The following is a 17,962-nucleotide window of genomic DNA, read 5'->3' on the forward strand; positions in this document are numbered from 1 at the left end:
ATATACATCTCAATTTCCACAACTCTGATTTAGGTACCTCTTTATTTCTAGAGGGAGTAAAGACTTCATATTTCAGTTTTTACTTTGAAAAAATATGCAAACAGAAAGCATTCTGAATAAATGACCTAAAATATGGATTTGGAGTTTTTGATGGAATCATTTATTGGAATAAACATGTATTTTAGAAATATTCTGGCCACTTAGCTATAAATGGATAATAATGAGTGACCCATACCATAATAACAGACTGGAAATTTGAAGGTTGTAGGTACTTGACATTAAATAGAAATAAAGTAATTTCCATGCTTACCTGAGCTATTTGCAGAACTTAAATCTACATATTATATGTCATTTCTTTGGCAGACATGAATGAAGGAACATGTAAAATGTGAGAAATACCTATCTCACTAAGGACACATTCCAGGCTGAGCTCAGGCATTATCTTAATTTCACAGATTCAGAAGCCACAAACAGGGGAGTCAGGCATAATTTGGGGTCAGTTCACCAGGGCATCCACAAGTGATACTCCTTTTTAACAGACCATAACAAATTTTAGGAGTCAAAAAGTAAAACAAACAAAACTAATCAACCAGCAACACAGACTCAGAGGGCTACACAAGCAGGTCTCCCCTCTGTGGTGCTGAGACTACACTGGTGAGTTAAGAGGAATGGAAAGTGGTAAAAGGAGGTCTCCACACCATTCCTGCACAGGCCAGTGCCATTCATATAATTAACCTACTTTCCACTTAAACTTCACAATGACAAGTGTTTGGCAAGTGGCTATTTGTAGAAAATACCGTGGGCTGTAGTGACCTGGATACTATGTGGACGTGTGACACTATCAGGACATGGCTTGTCACTGACAACACCTGGTAATCATTCCTTACTGAAGAAACAGAATGAAACTGTCTAAGACCCTCACTTTATAATTTCTGAGGTGAAATTTCATAACTCACTACCAAAGCCTCCAACTCTATGACCACTGGTTATAGAGGGGGAAGAACTGGTCATGATACACAATGTGGAGCGACTGCATTAGGGACAAGACTAGCAACTGGAAACAGTGGATAAGTAAGAGCAGTCTCTTAGGTGCTGCGGTTTTGGGTGAAAACAGCTTAATGGGGAACAGCTTTACTGAATGGTAGTTTTGTTCACGTTGGGCTCCAAGGCCTGGCCAGAGGGGCTGCTTACATAACCAATTGTAAATATCAAACCAAAATACTGCACAACAAAGGAACTCAACATTCAAAGGTCACTGCCTGGTGCCAAGAAAACCTATTAACTTAAGATACAATTAGAGTTTGGGAGGCTGTTTTAGACCTGGTTTCTGTATGTTCTTCATTTAGCGATGGATAGATCAATGTCAGATGGGCAGAGAACTGTTTGTCATGTACCAATTATGTGAGGCACTATGTCAAGTGCTTTCCACATGTTAAGTCTCACAGTAACCTGATGAGGGAGGCATTGGTCCCATTTCACAGATGAGAAAACTGAGGCTTTCAATGGGCTAAGCTCAAATGGCAAAGCACTCACTTAGCATTTTGGAAGATTCTGTGATTAATACCCAAGTTTTCTTACTTGTACTTCTTTGTTGGAAAGGTTTTTATGAACAAATGCCTAATGTCTGCCGTCACTTCATGTTAAGTTACAAGCTTCCTGTAGGCAGGGCTGTGGCTGCTTTGTCTATCAGCAGACCTCAAATCAGATTTTGATGACTCACAAAGTGAAATGACTAGCAAGTGAATGACAGGAAAAGAACAAGCAGACAGCTGAGGAACAGAATTAAGGTGGCTTATCCTGTATTTTCCCCTATCACCAGCCTGCCAGAGTCTGAAGACACATTGAAATTTTTAACATGGCAAATGAAAACCTTCCAACCTACCACTTCTCAGTTGCAATAGTGTTAGCAAGCAGTACTATTCCTTGAAATTTTAATAGGAATTTGTGGAAAGAATAGGGTTAGAGTCACAAAAGTTTAGCACATGCTATAAATTCCACAGTCCCCTCCCCTTTGAAACCTGTTTGACTTCTACTCCCCAAACCAAGGTGACTGTGGAGCCCTCCCCTACACCCTTCTCTGAGGAGGGGGATGGGCAGGGAATTTTCTTAGCTAAGTTCACACACCATGACTGGTCACTTAGAATGAATTCAGATGAGCAAGGAAGGCAATAAAAATGAAAACAGTACTACCTCTGTGTTCCAGGCTACCCTACCTCTTCGGTAATCTAACTGACCTCTGATCCTCAAGGTCTCCAGAGTTTACCCTCACCTTTCCCTGAAGTAGACATAGGGCAGACAAATAAGGGAGGTTCACTTAGCCTTTAAGAGGGGTCTAAAAAGTGTGGTGTTTGACAAGAGATTAGAATCTGGTCAACGACATGACAGCACTGGAGTCTCATCTGAGGCCTGATGCTAGGCTGTCATCAGTCCATAAAATCTCCCACCCTCAAAACACTCACTTCACCTTTACCTCATTTTTAACAGCCAGTCATGGGGTAACCCATTTCTTTCAAATCATGAAAGAACAATCCAGCCACACTGGGCCACGGAGTTTTACACAAAGGTCGCTTTCTCCCTGTCTCTCCATCAATTTGTGCCTATTCAACCAGGAAGGAGTCCTCTGGTTTAAGGTAAGAAAGGCTGTAAGTGAAGAAAATATCAGTGCTATATAAGTAGTTACAGATTGAGGTGCTAAAACCAAAACCAAACAAACACAAACAAAACGTAGCACATCAAAATTTCAGGTTCAAAGTGGGCAGAAGAAAGGCTTTATTTTTATTTTTTACATTTGCCTCAGAAAAGCTCTTTTAATAAAGCCTGTGGGAGAACTTAATTCTCTTCCCAGACCCAACTGCTAATCAATTCCCTGGGCTCCTTATATAAACAGCAGCAGCGGGTCCGACAGGCTTGGGTAATCTGGGACCATATCTGAACCATTGTTTCATAACAAGGAGTCCACTTCTAGCTTCTCCATTTAATATGAGACGGTAAAAGTACTTATCCCTCTGTCTAATGACTGAGCAAACAATCTGAGAGGAAGGTGTTAAAACAGACTGTCAGAAAGTGAATGGGGACCATAGCCGTCTTCTGCAACTGTTTTTCTGTTCTGTGGAACCTAACCAGAAACCCTGGCAACACTGACCTGAGGTCTGAAAAACACTGGCAAGACCTTGATGATACTGTGACTCTGTCAGGGTTTAATATAATCCACTGCAATGGAATCCATCTCTACTATTTAGCATTTGCTTGTCATCATTTCTTCAAAAGGTTTACTAGCAAAACATATACACACAACAGTCACAGAATGTTACCGAATGTTACTACAAAGGACCTTAGATGTTATCTACGTTCAAAAACCCCTTATTTAATATTTGAGAGAATTAAGGTCTCCAGATGTTAAGTGATTTGTCCAAGGTCACTCAAACATGTACCAACTCATCAAAAATAAGGAGGATAAGGGCACAAGTTGGGAATATTGGAAAAATGATCCTAGAAATTAGGTTGGTTGGGTTATTTTATATACCTAAATAAATACTAGCATGTTTACAAATTTACAATTCAGTAAATTTCCAGAATTTACATAGGAGTCAGTGAATAGACCTCAGATACTGGTAAACTAGAAGTGGTAAGTAGTTTTTTTTTTTTTTTTAAACAAAGGGAAAAGCTTGTAACAACTCAACAGTGCTCATCATTGATACAAATGGCATGACCGGAAGTGGAAATATTACTGAAGAAATAATAACAATGTGTTCTAGGTTAAAGCTTCTCCTACTCTTCTCCAGGCAAAGTAGGCTTTTTTCCCCAGCCCACCAGAAAGTCACAGAAGCTCATATTCCTGGGTGCCTGGGCCAGCTGACCCCTAGGAGTACAATTTTCCTCCACTTAAACTGGGCTTGTGCCCTAATTCAACTGTCAGAGGCCGGTCATGATGTCACAACAGCCCTGCAGTGAGACCAGCGTTATTCTTATTTGTCCTTCATCCGGGCTGACACTATTAAAAGAAATCTCGTTCTACAGGGGATTCTAAGCTGGCAGAAGTGAGCTTTTGGTATCATTTTGTATGATATATTCCATTATGAACTAAAGATGTATCTCCTATTATCTTATGAAAAAAACATAACTTGTTAATGAGACCAAGCTCATATCGTTTGCTATTGGCTAATACCAATAACTTGACATGGCAAAATGGAGATGTAATCGTAACCTACCGCATAGGGCGATTGGTAGATTTAGATGAGTAACTACATGTAAAGTGCTAACCAGTGCCTTGTGCATAGCAAGCACTCAATAAGTGCTGAATAATATTAGTATTGGAGATACTAAAAAAGGCTGGAGGGTAAAAACTGAATGGCCTGGAAGGAAAGAAACATGGTAAAGGTCTGGAAGTGGATGAAGTTAAAAGAAGAAGATCAAAACCTGCCAACAAAGAAGAATAACAAAGAGAGTAAACAAAGAAAAGTAAAAAATGAGAAACAAACACCAGAAAAGCCAATGAGGATACCGGTCTTTTGCTCTACTGTATTCAGAATTGATCAGACTTTTCTTAAGAGTAGCATGTGCAGTTTTGAATCCCCAGGTGAAGAACTGGAGGCAGTCCAGAGGAGAGCAATAAAAGTAATTAAAGGGTTAGGATACAGGCCATATTAAGAAAAGATGAAAGGAGCTGGGGTTATTTGACCTAGAGAATAAAAGGCTGAGGAGGTTAATGACAAGATTTAAGACCAGAGAAGAACACTGTGCTGTGATGGTGAATAGCCCAGGGCACTGAGGACATAGCACCGAGGAGAAGGCTAAACAGAGCACCTGGCTGGCAGGGATCACTGCAGGGAGGGCTGGGGGGGGGGGGAACATACATGTGCGTAGATGTGATCTGGTTCAGATTTAAAATTAGGTAGCCTCAGATTTTATGTGGTCACTCTCAAAAATGTATGTAAGTTATTTGTAGTCCCTGTAAGAAATTCTGCAAGTTCTAAAATTCCTGTTCAATTAGTGTGTATGGCCTGTGTGATTCTGGGTGGTGAAAAGTCTGTTGTGTAAACTGCGAATGAACTGTACTGAACTTATCAAAACAAACAAAAACACATGAACGTAGGGGACATCCAAGGATCTTTCAATAGAAAAGTACAGTGATCATTGCTGATTTTCAAGCTTTGGAATAAATCAAGGTGGTGGTTTCCAGCTAGTTATACTGGGAGAAGGAAATCATCATTTTGATGGCTTGAGTCTTCTATCCTTTGTTAAACACACCAATTTGTCTCAGTGTTTATAAATTGATGATATTGGGCAGATTAAAAAAAAAACAATCTCAAAGCAACAGGGACAGCAAATTCATAGCTTCAACTTAAATTTAAGTTCACAGATCTTGCACATTTTAAAAACAATCTGAGATTTAGCCTACTAAAGTTAACTAAGTTACTTGTGAGAAGAAAGAAGTAAGGAGGTTGGAAGTTGTTACCTCATTCAGTAGGAAAGAGAAGATGAAAACTCTCATTGCTGGTTAACTTACTGGGCAGGGAACTAGGCCCGGTGGGTATAGATACCTGGGGAAACTATGAATTGTTGTTAAACCAAACTAAATGTATCTAAGCTAAGCACCAAGTCCCAGGGGCACTGGCTCTGTTCCAAAGAAATACTTATTAAAGATACTAGTGGAGCTTCTCAAGGCTGAGTGTATTGTAGCTGGATCAGCAATGGGAAAATACAGAAGTAGAATTATACCAAACCATGGAAAGATGTTGATTAAGGGACTGGTAATTTAAGAGACTGTTTTTGTGAGCATTTACGTTTTCAAAATAATATCCTTTCATCACTTACTATCCAGTGACCAGTGTTATCAACTGACCAAGGCCTCAAAGAGCTCATCCTCACTCTTGATAGTTCTCTATATTATTGTTAATAGTCACTGTGAATTAACTCTAAAGTCATCAGGGTCACTGCTCATAAAGGACAGACTCATCCTGCTGGTCTGGTCTTACCTCCCTTCCATCTGATGGATATTTGAGTGAGCTGATGATGAAGATGATGGGGTGGGGCAGGCTCTTAATTAATGGATAGATGAGGAATGACATCACAATTGAGGTACCAAAGAAGCATCACCCTAATGCTTTGCAATAGGCACATTTTATACTTTTGCAATAAAAATTCCTTGTTGTACAAAGATCCTTTGAAATTCTACTGACTGAAAACTCTTAAATTCTACTAACAGATTTTATCTATAAAAATAACTCTACAGAAGTGTAAAGTAAGAACCATACTGTCCACCACTGAAATTACATCATCCAGTGACAAAGAAAACACAAGGATACCACCATTACAATCTCACATAGTAAAGTAACTCGACTAGATTCTAGTATTATAAAGTAATAACAAATAGTCAACAGAGGATTCAGGATTTATGAAAAAAGCAAAACTTTTCAATGTGTACCATTTACCAGCAGTATGAAGAGAACAAACGACTTTTGACCACGTTTTTCAAAATGTTCTGAAAACTAATTTCTGTGTTTTCATTAAGTTAATATTGCCAATATTTACCTATAGTGATCTTGAATTATTCCAATCAATCAGCGAGAAGGAAAAAGATATCTATACAAACCTACATATGGTCCACCAGGTTTGATAACTTTTGTGCTTCGGTTGCGGGATTCCTCCTCTGCCTGGGTCATTCTTTCTCGTGTCATCTGATACGAGTCATTTGTTGCACACACTGTAATTTTATCTTGTATAAATCCCAGGCAATTGAGCTGGGAGGCTCCAGAGCTGTCAAGTAAGACGGTGGCTTGTTAGGGATGTCCCTCATTTTGTACAATAAAGGCAAGCGAGAGCAGCAGCCTTAATAGCTTTGCAATTTAAGATAACTCACGTTAGTCATTTAAAAATGTATTTAAAAAATTTTAAGTTTCTCTTCTTCATCTCATATCACACCCCCCCTCCCTATTCTGGATAGAATGGGTGAAATAAACTCTCAGAGACCAAATCCATAAAATTTTGAAAAATCAGTATTTGGAGTCTTCAAAGACCAGAGTCTTGATGGACACTGTAGTTCTACTTTCATTTTGAAAAGAACTGTCTACCATTGGTGTGAGAAATGTTCGAAGTTAACTTTTAGTGGAACCATAATATGCATACTTTAGAACTGACTAGATGGAATAGACCCACCATAATGCTTTTTATTTTTAATAGGATATTAATTTTAAGGATAAAAAACCCACCAATCATAGTTTAATTTATTGTTATTAGCCCAAAGAGCCTAAACATTGATAACTTTATATTTACCATTTTGTTAAATATAAGATGATCTGCTGATATAGCAAATATTGAAAAAATATTGGGCAATAGATTTTTGCAGAAATATTTTTAAAAAACCTTTTATTTAAACAATCATGAATACTAACACTGGCCAGGAAGACAGTTTTGTATTCAGAGTATTATGCTAATATTAGGGGATCATCGTAACAGTTACACTAGTATTTTAAAAAGAAATGACTATGGCCTTAAAACAGACTAGAACATAGAAGTAATGAAAATGTCACTACAGCTTGGATATTCTATTTCTAAACTTAATTAGAAGTAGCTTTGTTATGATGCTAAGAAATAAGGGTTGACAAAATTTTTGTAAATTCCTAATAACTGTCAGTAGTACAAAAACAATTTTTTAAAAATCAGTTCCTTCATCTTATAAATATTTATTGGGCAGAGACTGCATGCCAGGCAATGTGTGAGGTACACAGGCTATGACAAGGACTGACAGATGTGGGTGGTCCTTCCTTCACGGAGCTCTCTGTCTAATGGGTGACAAAGATGAGCAAACTGGAAATTATGATGCAGTGTGACAAATGCCAGGAGGCAGGGGACCCCAGGAAGATACTTTACCTGGACTTGTGGGCAAGGTAAAGGCTTCCTAGAGGAAGTGATGCCTGAGCAGATGATTAGACAAGGGGAAGGGCAGAAGTGTTCTAGAAGGATAATCAACATGTGCAGGCCCAGAGGGAGCAAGGGGGGAAGTTTTCAGTTTGGCCAAAGGGACCTGGAAAGGACAGTCAGAGATGAGGCTGGAAAGAGGGTATGAGAAGTACATCACTCAGGGCTTTGGATTTTGGACTTTATCCCAAGAGACTGAAAACAATGAGAGGAAATATCTCATTTACATTGTAGAAAGATCAATCTGGATGAAGAACAGATTGGGAGGAAGGGGGCACTCTTCTGAAAACAGGAGACCAGTTAAAAGGCTACTGAGGATTACAGGCAAGAAGTGATGGCTTAGACCAGGTAAGAGCAGTGTAAATGTAGAACAGTAAACAGATTCCAGAGATGGTGAAGAGGCAGAATTGACAGAATTTTGTCAGCAATAAGGGGCTGGAGGTAGAGTTAAAGACTGTGCCAGGTTACTGGGTGTGTGGAGCTGCCATTTATTAAGACACTAGGGTAGGGTTGGGAGAGAGAAAGGGATTTCAGTTTTGGACATGGTGACGCTGAAGAAGTGAAGAACAGTTTCAGGAGGGAACAGACTGTGAATAACACTAATATTTAAAATAATCAATAGGAAGATGAAAAGAAGACCACAGGAGACTGAAAAGGTACAGACAAAGAGATAGAGGGAAATCACAAGAGCACTGTGTCATGGAAGCCATCTGAATAGAATGCTTCAAGGATTAGAGAGTTGGCCACAGTGAAATGCTGGCAACAAGGCCAGAAAAATAAGAAACCAATAAGCGTCCACTGGATTCAGGGGCAAGAAGGTCAAGGCTCTCTTTGGGGAGCATGTCTCAGTGGGATGGTGGGGACTGAAACCAGACTTTGGGACCACAAGTGAGTGCAAGCAAGCTTGGTTTTTTTTTTTTTTTATTAAACGAGGCAGACCTGAGCATGTATGAATGCTGAAAAACCAGTGAAAGGAGGGGAAGGAAGTGGGGAGGGAGGGAGGTCTGACCCTCTGGGGAAAAGTGGGATGGAGGATGAAGGAGAGGAAGGAAAGACTGCAGTAAAGACTGCAGAATGAAGGTCTGGTAGCAGAAAGTTTGAATTTCAACATCTCCCCTTATTATTTACTAAGTAATTTAGAGTGAAAATGAGCTGAACTTATTGCCAAAGATAATGATGTTACAGTTTACACCATCCAAAGAAACAGATCTTTATATGGAAACAAAATGGAGCTATAAACCCTGTGGGCAAGAAGGTACTCTCCAAATTTCTCCACTCATCCCTTTTCAAATGAGTTCTTTATAAGTTTAAATACTTTGATATATGCTTATAAACATTCCTACAGTATTTCTTTAGCCTACCTCACTGTTTCCTATACTTGAGTGTGCCATTACTTACAGAGCTGTATGCCCCAAATTATGTATTTTCACTAGGCCTATGAATGCGTAGATTTAAGGAATTTTTGAAAGGTAATTTTGACTGTGGGATTTCCTCCACTTTACATATGAGAAAATGTGAGGACCAAGGGGATTTAAGAAGAAAGATAAGAAAGGAGACTAGTTAATATGTATTTTTTGAACATCTACTTATGGAGCTCAGCCAGCACTGGAAGACTGAAAAGGCGTAAAACAGAGCCCCCACCCTTGAGGGACTGGCACAACTGCAGGAGAGACAAGATCCATGGAAAATAAAAATCAAATTGAATAGAAAAGGTAGAGCCAGATTATAAAAAGCTTTGCTTGCCAAGCTGGGAACTGAAGGTGCTTCAGTTTTTATAGCTGCAAATTTCAATTTCTATCCATATCACACTTGGATCATACTAATGCATTTGTGCCAATTTTCTCACAGTAACTGTTTTTCTGTTGGTGCATCATATGTAGTTTTATAAGTGATCCTAAATCCTTCTTCAAACAAGCAAGGTAGAAATAAACTCACAGGGTACTTATGATGTAAGGGAGAAACCATATTACCTATGGTGATGAGACTGGTTTTGAAGAGGGGATTAAATTCCTTAATAAAATTCCTAGTGAAACATAGTTCAATTTGATGTCAAAATCTTCTCACTATAATAAAATAATTCTCTAAATACCACTGGACTGGGAGTTAGGAGAACTCAGTTCTCATTCAGCCCAGTCACTACTTAGCCAGCTATGTAACTGGATAAGTCACCTGTGAAATGAAGGGGTGGAAATACCCAGTCACCAAGGACCCTTTTACTTGGTGGTTTTGTAGTCTATTACAGTGCTCTCCCACAGAGCTCTATGCAACTGACAGGGTTTTGTATCTGTGCTGTCCACTGTGATAGCCACTAGCCATGTGGCTACTGAGCCTGTAATACGTGGTTAGTAAGAGTGAAGAACTAAATGTTTAATTTTATTTCATTTTTATCAATTGCAGTGTAAATAGCCACATGTGGCCAATGGCTGTCACAGTAGACACTACAGAAAAGTCTATATAATCGATAACATATGCAATTCATATAAAAATATAGGTTTGGGGGCAGTCAATTTTTAGTAAATAAAATTAACATACACTTAGGGAAAATGGCAAATTAAGATAAAACAGGTTATTCAGTAGCCTTTAATGGGAGGAGAAATTCAGAACTCTTTCCGTGTCTTATTTGTATCTTCGCCTCCTGTGCTCACTTGAAACACAGCTTTCCCTTCCTCTTTCTCCCATGCACAGCAAGTGCTTACAGTTTCAAGTTCTGCACAGATGAGAGATAGGGACAGGCTGCCCCAGGGAACTCTGGGCCAATGTCAGTGTTTCTTGGGAGGTTGGGGGCTCTAAGGCCTTGTCTTTATCCACAGGCAGAACAAACTCCCCCTACTCAAGAGGCCCATTCTTTAATCAGAAACAACCACAGCAAAGAAGAGTGAAACAAGCAGGTTATTGTTTACAGAGGACCTAAGTAGATAAGGGTTCCATGGGTTCCCTGGGCTGTGGGTGTGTATTTTTGTCTTCCTCCCTCCTTTTTTTCCCCTTAAAATCGGAACTGTCTGCTATACAGAGGTTAATTTCTAGTTTCCATTTCCTGCAGAATAAAGATTTTTAAAAATCTGTCTTAAAACAAGCCTTGCACAGGGAGGGAGGAAGGGGATATGCAAGATATATATACATTTTCCTCCTTTATCTGTGAATGTGAGCCTTGAGGATACTATAAAGCACTCTTATTTATAGTCAATGAATAAAAACATTTAAAAAAAGCCCTCAAACTTGTCTTTAATTGAAACAAACAAAACAAACCATGTTTTACAAGTACAAAATGAGTATCTGAAAAATTCCTCAAGGGCAAGAATCTTAAAATTTCTGTGACTGTATCCCACAGTGACAAATATAATTTCTAGCACATAGTAGGTGTCAATACTTCTCAAATAAATAAATGAGTTCTGCAATTCAATTCAATAAATATTTATGGAATGACTACTATGTATTTTATTAATTTAAAAAACCCTCAAAGAAAAATGATTTTCACTTCAGCATATCTTGAAAACACACTTACCTGGAGAAGGTTTGCTGGATGCAGTCAAAGCTGCCCTGGGGGTTGTCTTTACCCACATTTGACAAATAGAAGTTAAAGGTATGCACTTCATTGGGGGGATCGTTTTTAGGAATTTTGACAAGCTAAAAGGAGGGGGAAAGAAACACCTCAAATTATAAATTTGCCATAGAATGATCTGATGACTGACTTAACTGTTTTTCAAGTGACATTCCTTTTTAACTCAATCCCTCTTAATCATTTAAATTTATAGCATTTAAATTATCAAATCGTTCAAGGAATCTGATGAGCATGCCTACAACTTACCATTTCTTATTTCCATTTTCTACCCTAAAGTATCAATAACCACATCTGGTCAGTAATTAGTTTATAAGGGGAACCCTCTTTTCAAACTAGCACATGGTTACAGTTCACATAAAGAGTTATTAGTAAACTTGCTAAAAAGCACCTCCTGTTTTGAGATACACAGTTTCTGTCTTTGGCTACATGATTCCCTACTAAATAGCTTCTAGCTATTTACATGATCTCTGAGATAAAGTCCATATCCTTACCTTTTGCTGTCTTATTATATACCCATTTCATGATAATTCTTGCTTCTTTTGAGTAATATTTTTGAAGAATAACTAGCAGCGTAAGGTAAGCACCATAATTACATTCACACCAAGCACAGCCGGGTGTTTCTCCCTGCCCTATGATTCCCTTACTTATCCTCATGTTTACAGAACAGGGTCAGCAGCCTATAGAGATGATCTGCAGGGCACTCCAAGACTGAGCCCTAGGCAACACTGTGGAACAGGCAGATGTTTTCTATGCTCTTGCTCAAGGTCTGGTTTCTCTACTAGATTGGAAGCCTCATAAGCGAAGGATCAGAGTTGCTCTAGATTACTGAGCCTCTGAACTGGGCATATTTTCCTGGCACATGGTAGAAGCTTAACAAACATCTGTGAACAAGTGAACTGGAAACTTCTGTCTCTCAACTGCTCCACTCTTCCCAGCTTCCAAGACCTTTCTTCTCTTGGGTCTACAGGTGCCACCATGGTGTTAGGTGATAATTATGACTATGATTCATTGCAAAGAATATAAAACAAAACTTCCTGTTCTCAAGCCTCCAAATATACAGTCTTAGCAATTTAGTAGACAGGTAAGGAGGGAGAAAGTATTTTCTAATTCTCTTTCTTCTCCCTCAACTCTGCCCTTTACATCACTGGAAGATTAAGACTCAGAGCTAACTGGCTGCCAGAAATATATACATATCATACTCATGAATGTGCGAGTAAACATAAGCTGGTATGACTTCTGCCTAGCCTGCAGGACATCCTGCAACTCTGACTTGCTCACTCTATAGGACTCCTAATCTTTTACTTACAGAAAATAATCTAAAGCCACCAATTCCAGCCCACACTCATCCTCCTAAAAGAAAGAAAGGTAAGAAGGGAGACGGTTTGCAGTGTTTGGTACATAGTAGATAGGCGATAAAATGTTTGAAGGGATGAATGAACAAGAAGAAATAAGAAGTCAAAGATAAACATCTTTTCAAAGGAGATTCAGAAGATATATGTAGAGCTTGAGACTAAATTTTATCAAAGATGTTGAATATTAGATAATACTCCAAAGGGTCTCCATTAAGCATAAATTTAAACTATCTTTGACTCCCTATTTTAAATTAGTTCTAACTGCCAGAATAATAAGCTTCTATATTTATTATCTGCTCTATAAATTGTATCTTTTGGGGGGCCTGAAGTTATTCTTTTATTTCCCTTAGTTCTAAAATGCTGGAACTTCATGAACAAGTTGTAACTTAGTCTGTGAGTATTTATCAGGCTGTCTTATTGGGCATGCAAACTGAATACCTGGCCAGTACACACACACCAGTGAAATGAAATGGAACACTTCACTTCTTAATCCTATAGAGGTGGAGGAGAGCAGGAACCAAAGAAATGCTCATGTGAGATGCAAGGGAACACTGTATCTGCCCATGGGCTGGTATAACAGCACTTACTGAGAGCTGCTTTGCTTTTCTTGATAATAGCAGGGCTCTGCTGACAGAAGGGATGTCCACTGTAGCTTCAAGCCTCCTTAAGGTGTAAGAGGTGGTTGGACAGGTAATGAAGTTGTGAACACTTGAATGATATCCCGTCATCAGTCAGGACTCACTTAACTTCCATTCACCTTTCCCCTCAACCCCCATGCAGATCTGCAGAACCTGGTTGGAAGATTTTCATAGTGGTTGCAGACTCATCTCCAAGCCAGGCTCTGTCTTCATTTTAGACCTAAGGTCTTCCTTTCTGTGCAGCTCATGTCTGAGAATGCAGAGGCACTTTTCACATCAGAGTATGGAAGACTGTCCCTTTTGGGAGATTCTACATTGTATTTTTAAAAAGTAGAATCATATAGTTTTTTTCTATCTTTCAGGAGTGACTAGAGTTTGTTTTCAAATTCTACAAATGTTCAGTATTCTTTCACTGAAAAAATTAACTTAATTACTGGAGTCCTTAAGCTCAGACATGTACCAAACAGAACATTTCAGGAAAGCTTTTAACAAACTTTTATAATACTTAAATCCAGAATTTTCCTTTTTCATCATCTACACTATGATTCTTCTTAAGATTCACACATTTTAAGATTAAAAAAATTATCTTCCAGTACAATTTTTCATTTTTAAAAACAGAGTGTTTTGTGTAAATCTAGAAGGTTTAATAACAAAAATATCCTGTATGAATTAACTATACACACCACTCAAAGCTCTGGTCTGATGGTGGGCCTAGAAGGCTTTCATATTCTTATTCTCTAAAAGATTCTTAAATTTAAAAAAAGCTATAGTGATTTAAAAATTATCGACAGAATAGGAAAGAATCAGATTAAAAAACAAACAAAAATACACGACCCAAGCTACGTACCCAGTGAAGTGTTTGGAAGCATGTATTTCACATAGATTAGAACAGCAGTTTTTAATGAGAAGCAGTTTTACCCCAGGGAACATTTGGTGTGGGAGAGTACTATGGGTCTACTGGAGACAAGAGATATTGTCCCACATCCTCCAGTGCACAGGACAGCCCCCACAATGAAGAATTACCCAGTCTAAAATATCAGGAAGGCTGAGGTTGAGAAACTGGATTAGAGGTAGAGGTAGGTCAGTACTTTATAAAAGAAGTAAGAGAATTTTGACTTCATTGACTTCTGAAAATTAACGAAGAAGTAGGGGAGAAATAGTATCCTTAAAGAAATAAAAGTGCTCATATCAAATAAAAAGAGTCATTTTAACTTATTTGAAACACTTATTCCAGCTTTATAACTTCCAATCACAAGACAGTAGCAGGTAGATAACCACATCTGAGCCATATTTAAATTATATTTAGCCAGAGAGAGAATGTGAAGATTAAGTACTAACTACACATTAATTTCTGCAACTTCCAAACATCACAAAGCCAGCAAATAAATAGCTTAATAGAAGTTATAAAAAAAAGTCCTTCTTTTGGAATGCCTACTTTATAAATCATTAATTTTTTTAAAAGGAGGCCTTGAAGAGACACTAATTTACTAAGAACAAACTCTCAAAATGAGAAAGGATCATTTCAGGATAAAGAAAGTGAATCTTTGTAGTGACAGTTTCTGTGAATTCTGTTTGCTGGTAGGTTCTCAAAACTTAATTGGCAATAACAATTAGAAAAGACTAGTATATTTTTCAGTTAAAAAAGATACAGAGTAACACTTATCTGGAGAGTGCTTACAATCCCTACCATTTCTCTGAATTCTTACACACAGCACACATGTTGCTGCTAACCAACAAGCAAGTTTTGTCCCCAATTCTTTGGAGGAAAGGTAGTAACATGGAAAACGACAGCAGGTTTCTCAACAATTTCCCCTGCCCACTGTCCCACTTTGTGGTATGTGTACACAAGCAGTGTGCAGATGGGGGCGGGGCAGGAATCAGGGCAAATCATGTTCATTTTGAGACCCAAAGGTGAATCTTGATACGTATCATGGTGCATATCACTTTTTCCAGCTGAGTAGCTGGGTGGCAAGGGGCAGTGTGCAGTCGGAGGTTAAAGAAATGATGAGAGAACATGGAGTTCTGAGTTTCCACATCACCTTTCCTCGGTGGTTTTCAGAACAGCAATGCAGATGGTGCAGCCTGACCTAGTATCAGGCTTTTCCTGTAAAAGATCTGAGAACAAGATGTCACCAAGCAATTTCATATCTTTAAATTTTCAAAAGCTTAAATTACACGGTCTATAGATTTAGTAGATCTAATTTCCTGAAGGAGATGGTATAAATTAGTTACAAATTTTATTTGCATCAACATCTAAATATACTTTTAAGAATGAAATGTATGTACAAAGAGGTTTTTTGTTTTTTGTTTTTTTGTTTTTTTTTTTTGGAGGGAGAGGTAATTAGGTTTATTTATTTATTGTTGGAGGAGGTACTGGGGACTGAACCCAGGACCTCATGCATGTTAAGCATGTGCTCTACCACTTGAGCTATACCCTCCCCCAGAGGTTATGTTTATAGTTGGTAAATCGGCATAACAGTTTGGCCCCACGGGCAGTAAAGCAGGAGCAAGTTGTGTACAACAGTTAGTGCAGGTGGGGGCAGGGTGGAGAGGAAGGTGGCTATGGGGACCTCCAAGTGGACCACAGGGACTGTTGAGGGCCACAGGTGAGGTGGGGTTGAAGACTTTGTCTAATCTAGAGCCATTTCAGAGACTAGATTTTCACTCTTCTCTTTGATATACAGGAACCTACTCCACAGCTTGTCTACACAGTGAAATAGGGAGTCAGTCTTTTCTTCCAGAATGGTTATGGTATTTTCTTGTAAACTGGCCTTTGCATTTATATAATATAAAGAGGGGGAGATGAAAATGAAATGACTGTTATTTGCAGGGTTAGAGTCAGCTTCTGTAGACTGGGCTTGACCACTATGGGAAAAAGAAATTCTGAGGTGTGATTTAGAAACAATTTTGGAAGAGTATCATCCCTTTGTATGACAGGAACTTCTCAATTTTAATTATAATATTTTGAGCTTTTCCTGTATGACATTGGGAATACCTTTATATTTAAGGACCCATGGACTACTTGAAATGTTTTGCTAAATGCCTTAAGAATGAAACACTGTTTTAAAAGTATTAAATACTATGATTCCAAACAGTTTCTTATTCATGTTGAAAAATATAAAAATATGCTACCATGTTCTGGGCAACTGGAAAAGTAGATTTTAATTTTCATTCCAAATATGAGAGGCTGAAAATCAAAGGCTTAGGACCACAATCCACAACCCTCCTCCCAAACTGCAGTCTGTCTTCGATAAAAAGCTACGAAGACAAAGTTTCAGGAAACTTTCAGACATTTATAATTAACATAAACACTGTATACCAAGATGTGTAAGTCAAAGCTTCTAATTATTCTGAGACACAAGTTTGGGCATGTGGCAATGGAATACTGTCTGAAAGGTCATTTCAACATCAAGTCATAGACCTCCTATTTACATAAGGATATAGGGCAGAATTGCAGTGTGCACACTGCTGCATGTTTCTCATTCAGGCATGCTAACATCTGCTTAAAAGCCTCTGGTACTTTTACTGCAGACATTTCTTTATTGGATTGATGTACACATTGGATGAAAATAGGACCATCAAGATTTGTTTTTTTTTTTTTTCATTTATTTAAAATAAACGCTTTGTTCTTTTGTGGGTATTACAAATGATTTAAACTTACAGAAGCTTTTATTTGACAGCAATTCTATACATTTTAATATCCAGTCTTTTCTACTACGGTGATTGCAAATGGTCAATGAGATATTCAGAACCAGCAGTTTGATATGACAACTCTTGGTCCTTAAAACAAACTGGTGCTAGCAGGGCCTTTGAGATCATCTGGTTCAATTTCTTCACTTTACAGATTAGAAACAGGGAGAGGCTAAGTGCCTTGCTCAAGGTTATGACTCTACTTAAAATTATAATCCCTGTCCAGCTGACCCGGTGGCCCTGGCTCCATGTTTGTCTAAAATACTTATGACCTGTACTACTTACAGATTATGTTTATTGTCTTCTCCCCTGACTAGAATATAATCCTTGGAAGAGCCCACTTTCCTGCATTTCTATAGTATCTTAGGAAGCTACCTTGTCTCTTTATATTATTTGACTAATATATCTATTATTTTAATATATAAATTCCTACAGACATTTAAACACTAGAATTCTCTGTTGTTCTCAAATAATTTCCTGACTCTTAATGATTCTGTGATTTCCTAACAATCTAGAAAATTCAGTTTAGCTAGAGAAGTGTATTTGCATGTACTGTTCAGGTTCCAGAGTTTAAAGGCAGAATAAACCTAGAATCAAAACAGAAAATGGAAACCTCAACCTGAAAACCACAAGTCCTATTTTTCAAACCAGAGCTGCAGTTATGACTTTAGGCCTAACATTATGGGTTTAGGGAAGGGGGAAAAAAAGCCTTTCAGACCAGTCCAGATGTGGAAACTGATGCTGAGGTGGATACAGGGGAGGGTATCTTTTACTGGCAGTAGAAAAAGTTAAGTTTTAGAGAAATC

General features: G+C 38.3%; 1 protein-coding gene across 1 annotated transcript in view; it reads right to left on the reverse strand.

The window, feature by feature from the left end:
• Positions 1-17,962, reverse strand: part of ELL2 (elongation factor for RNA polymerase II 2) — a 70,747-nt gene that overhangs the window by 18,254 nt on the left and 34,531 nt on the right. The window contains exons 3-4 of the mRNA XM_032476401.1: positions 11,420-11,541; positions 6,593-6,756 (exon numbers count right to left, since the gene is read on the reverse strand). Of these exons, the coding sequence (XP_032332292.1) occupies positions 6,593-6,756; positions 11,420-11,541 (286 nt within the window). The remainder of the gene's footprint in view (positions 1-6,592; positions 6,757-11,419; positions 11,542-17,962) is intronic.

Source organism: Camelus ferus, chromosome 3 (assembly GCF_009834535.1).
Source record: "Camelus ferus isolate YT-003-E chromosome 3, BCGSAC_Cfer_1.0, whole genome shotgun sequence".
In the NCBI taxonomy this organism is placed as follows: Eukaryota; Metazoa; Chordata; class Mammalia; order Artiodactyla; family Camelidae; genus Camelus; species Camelus ferus.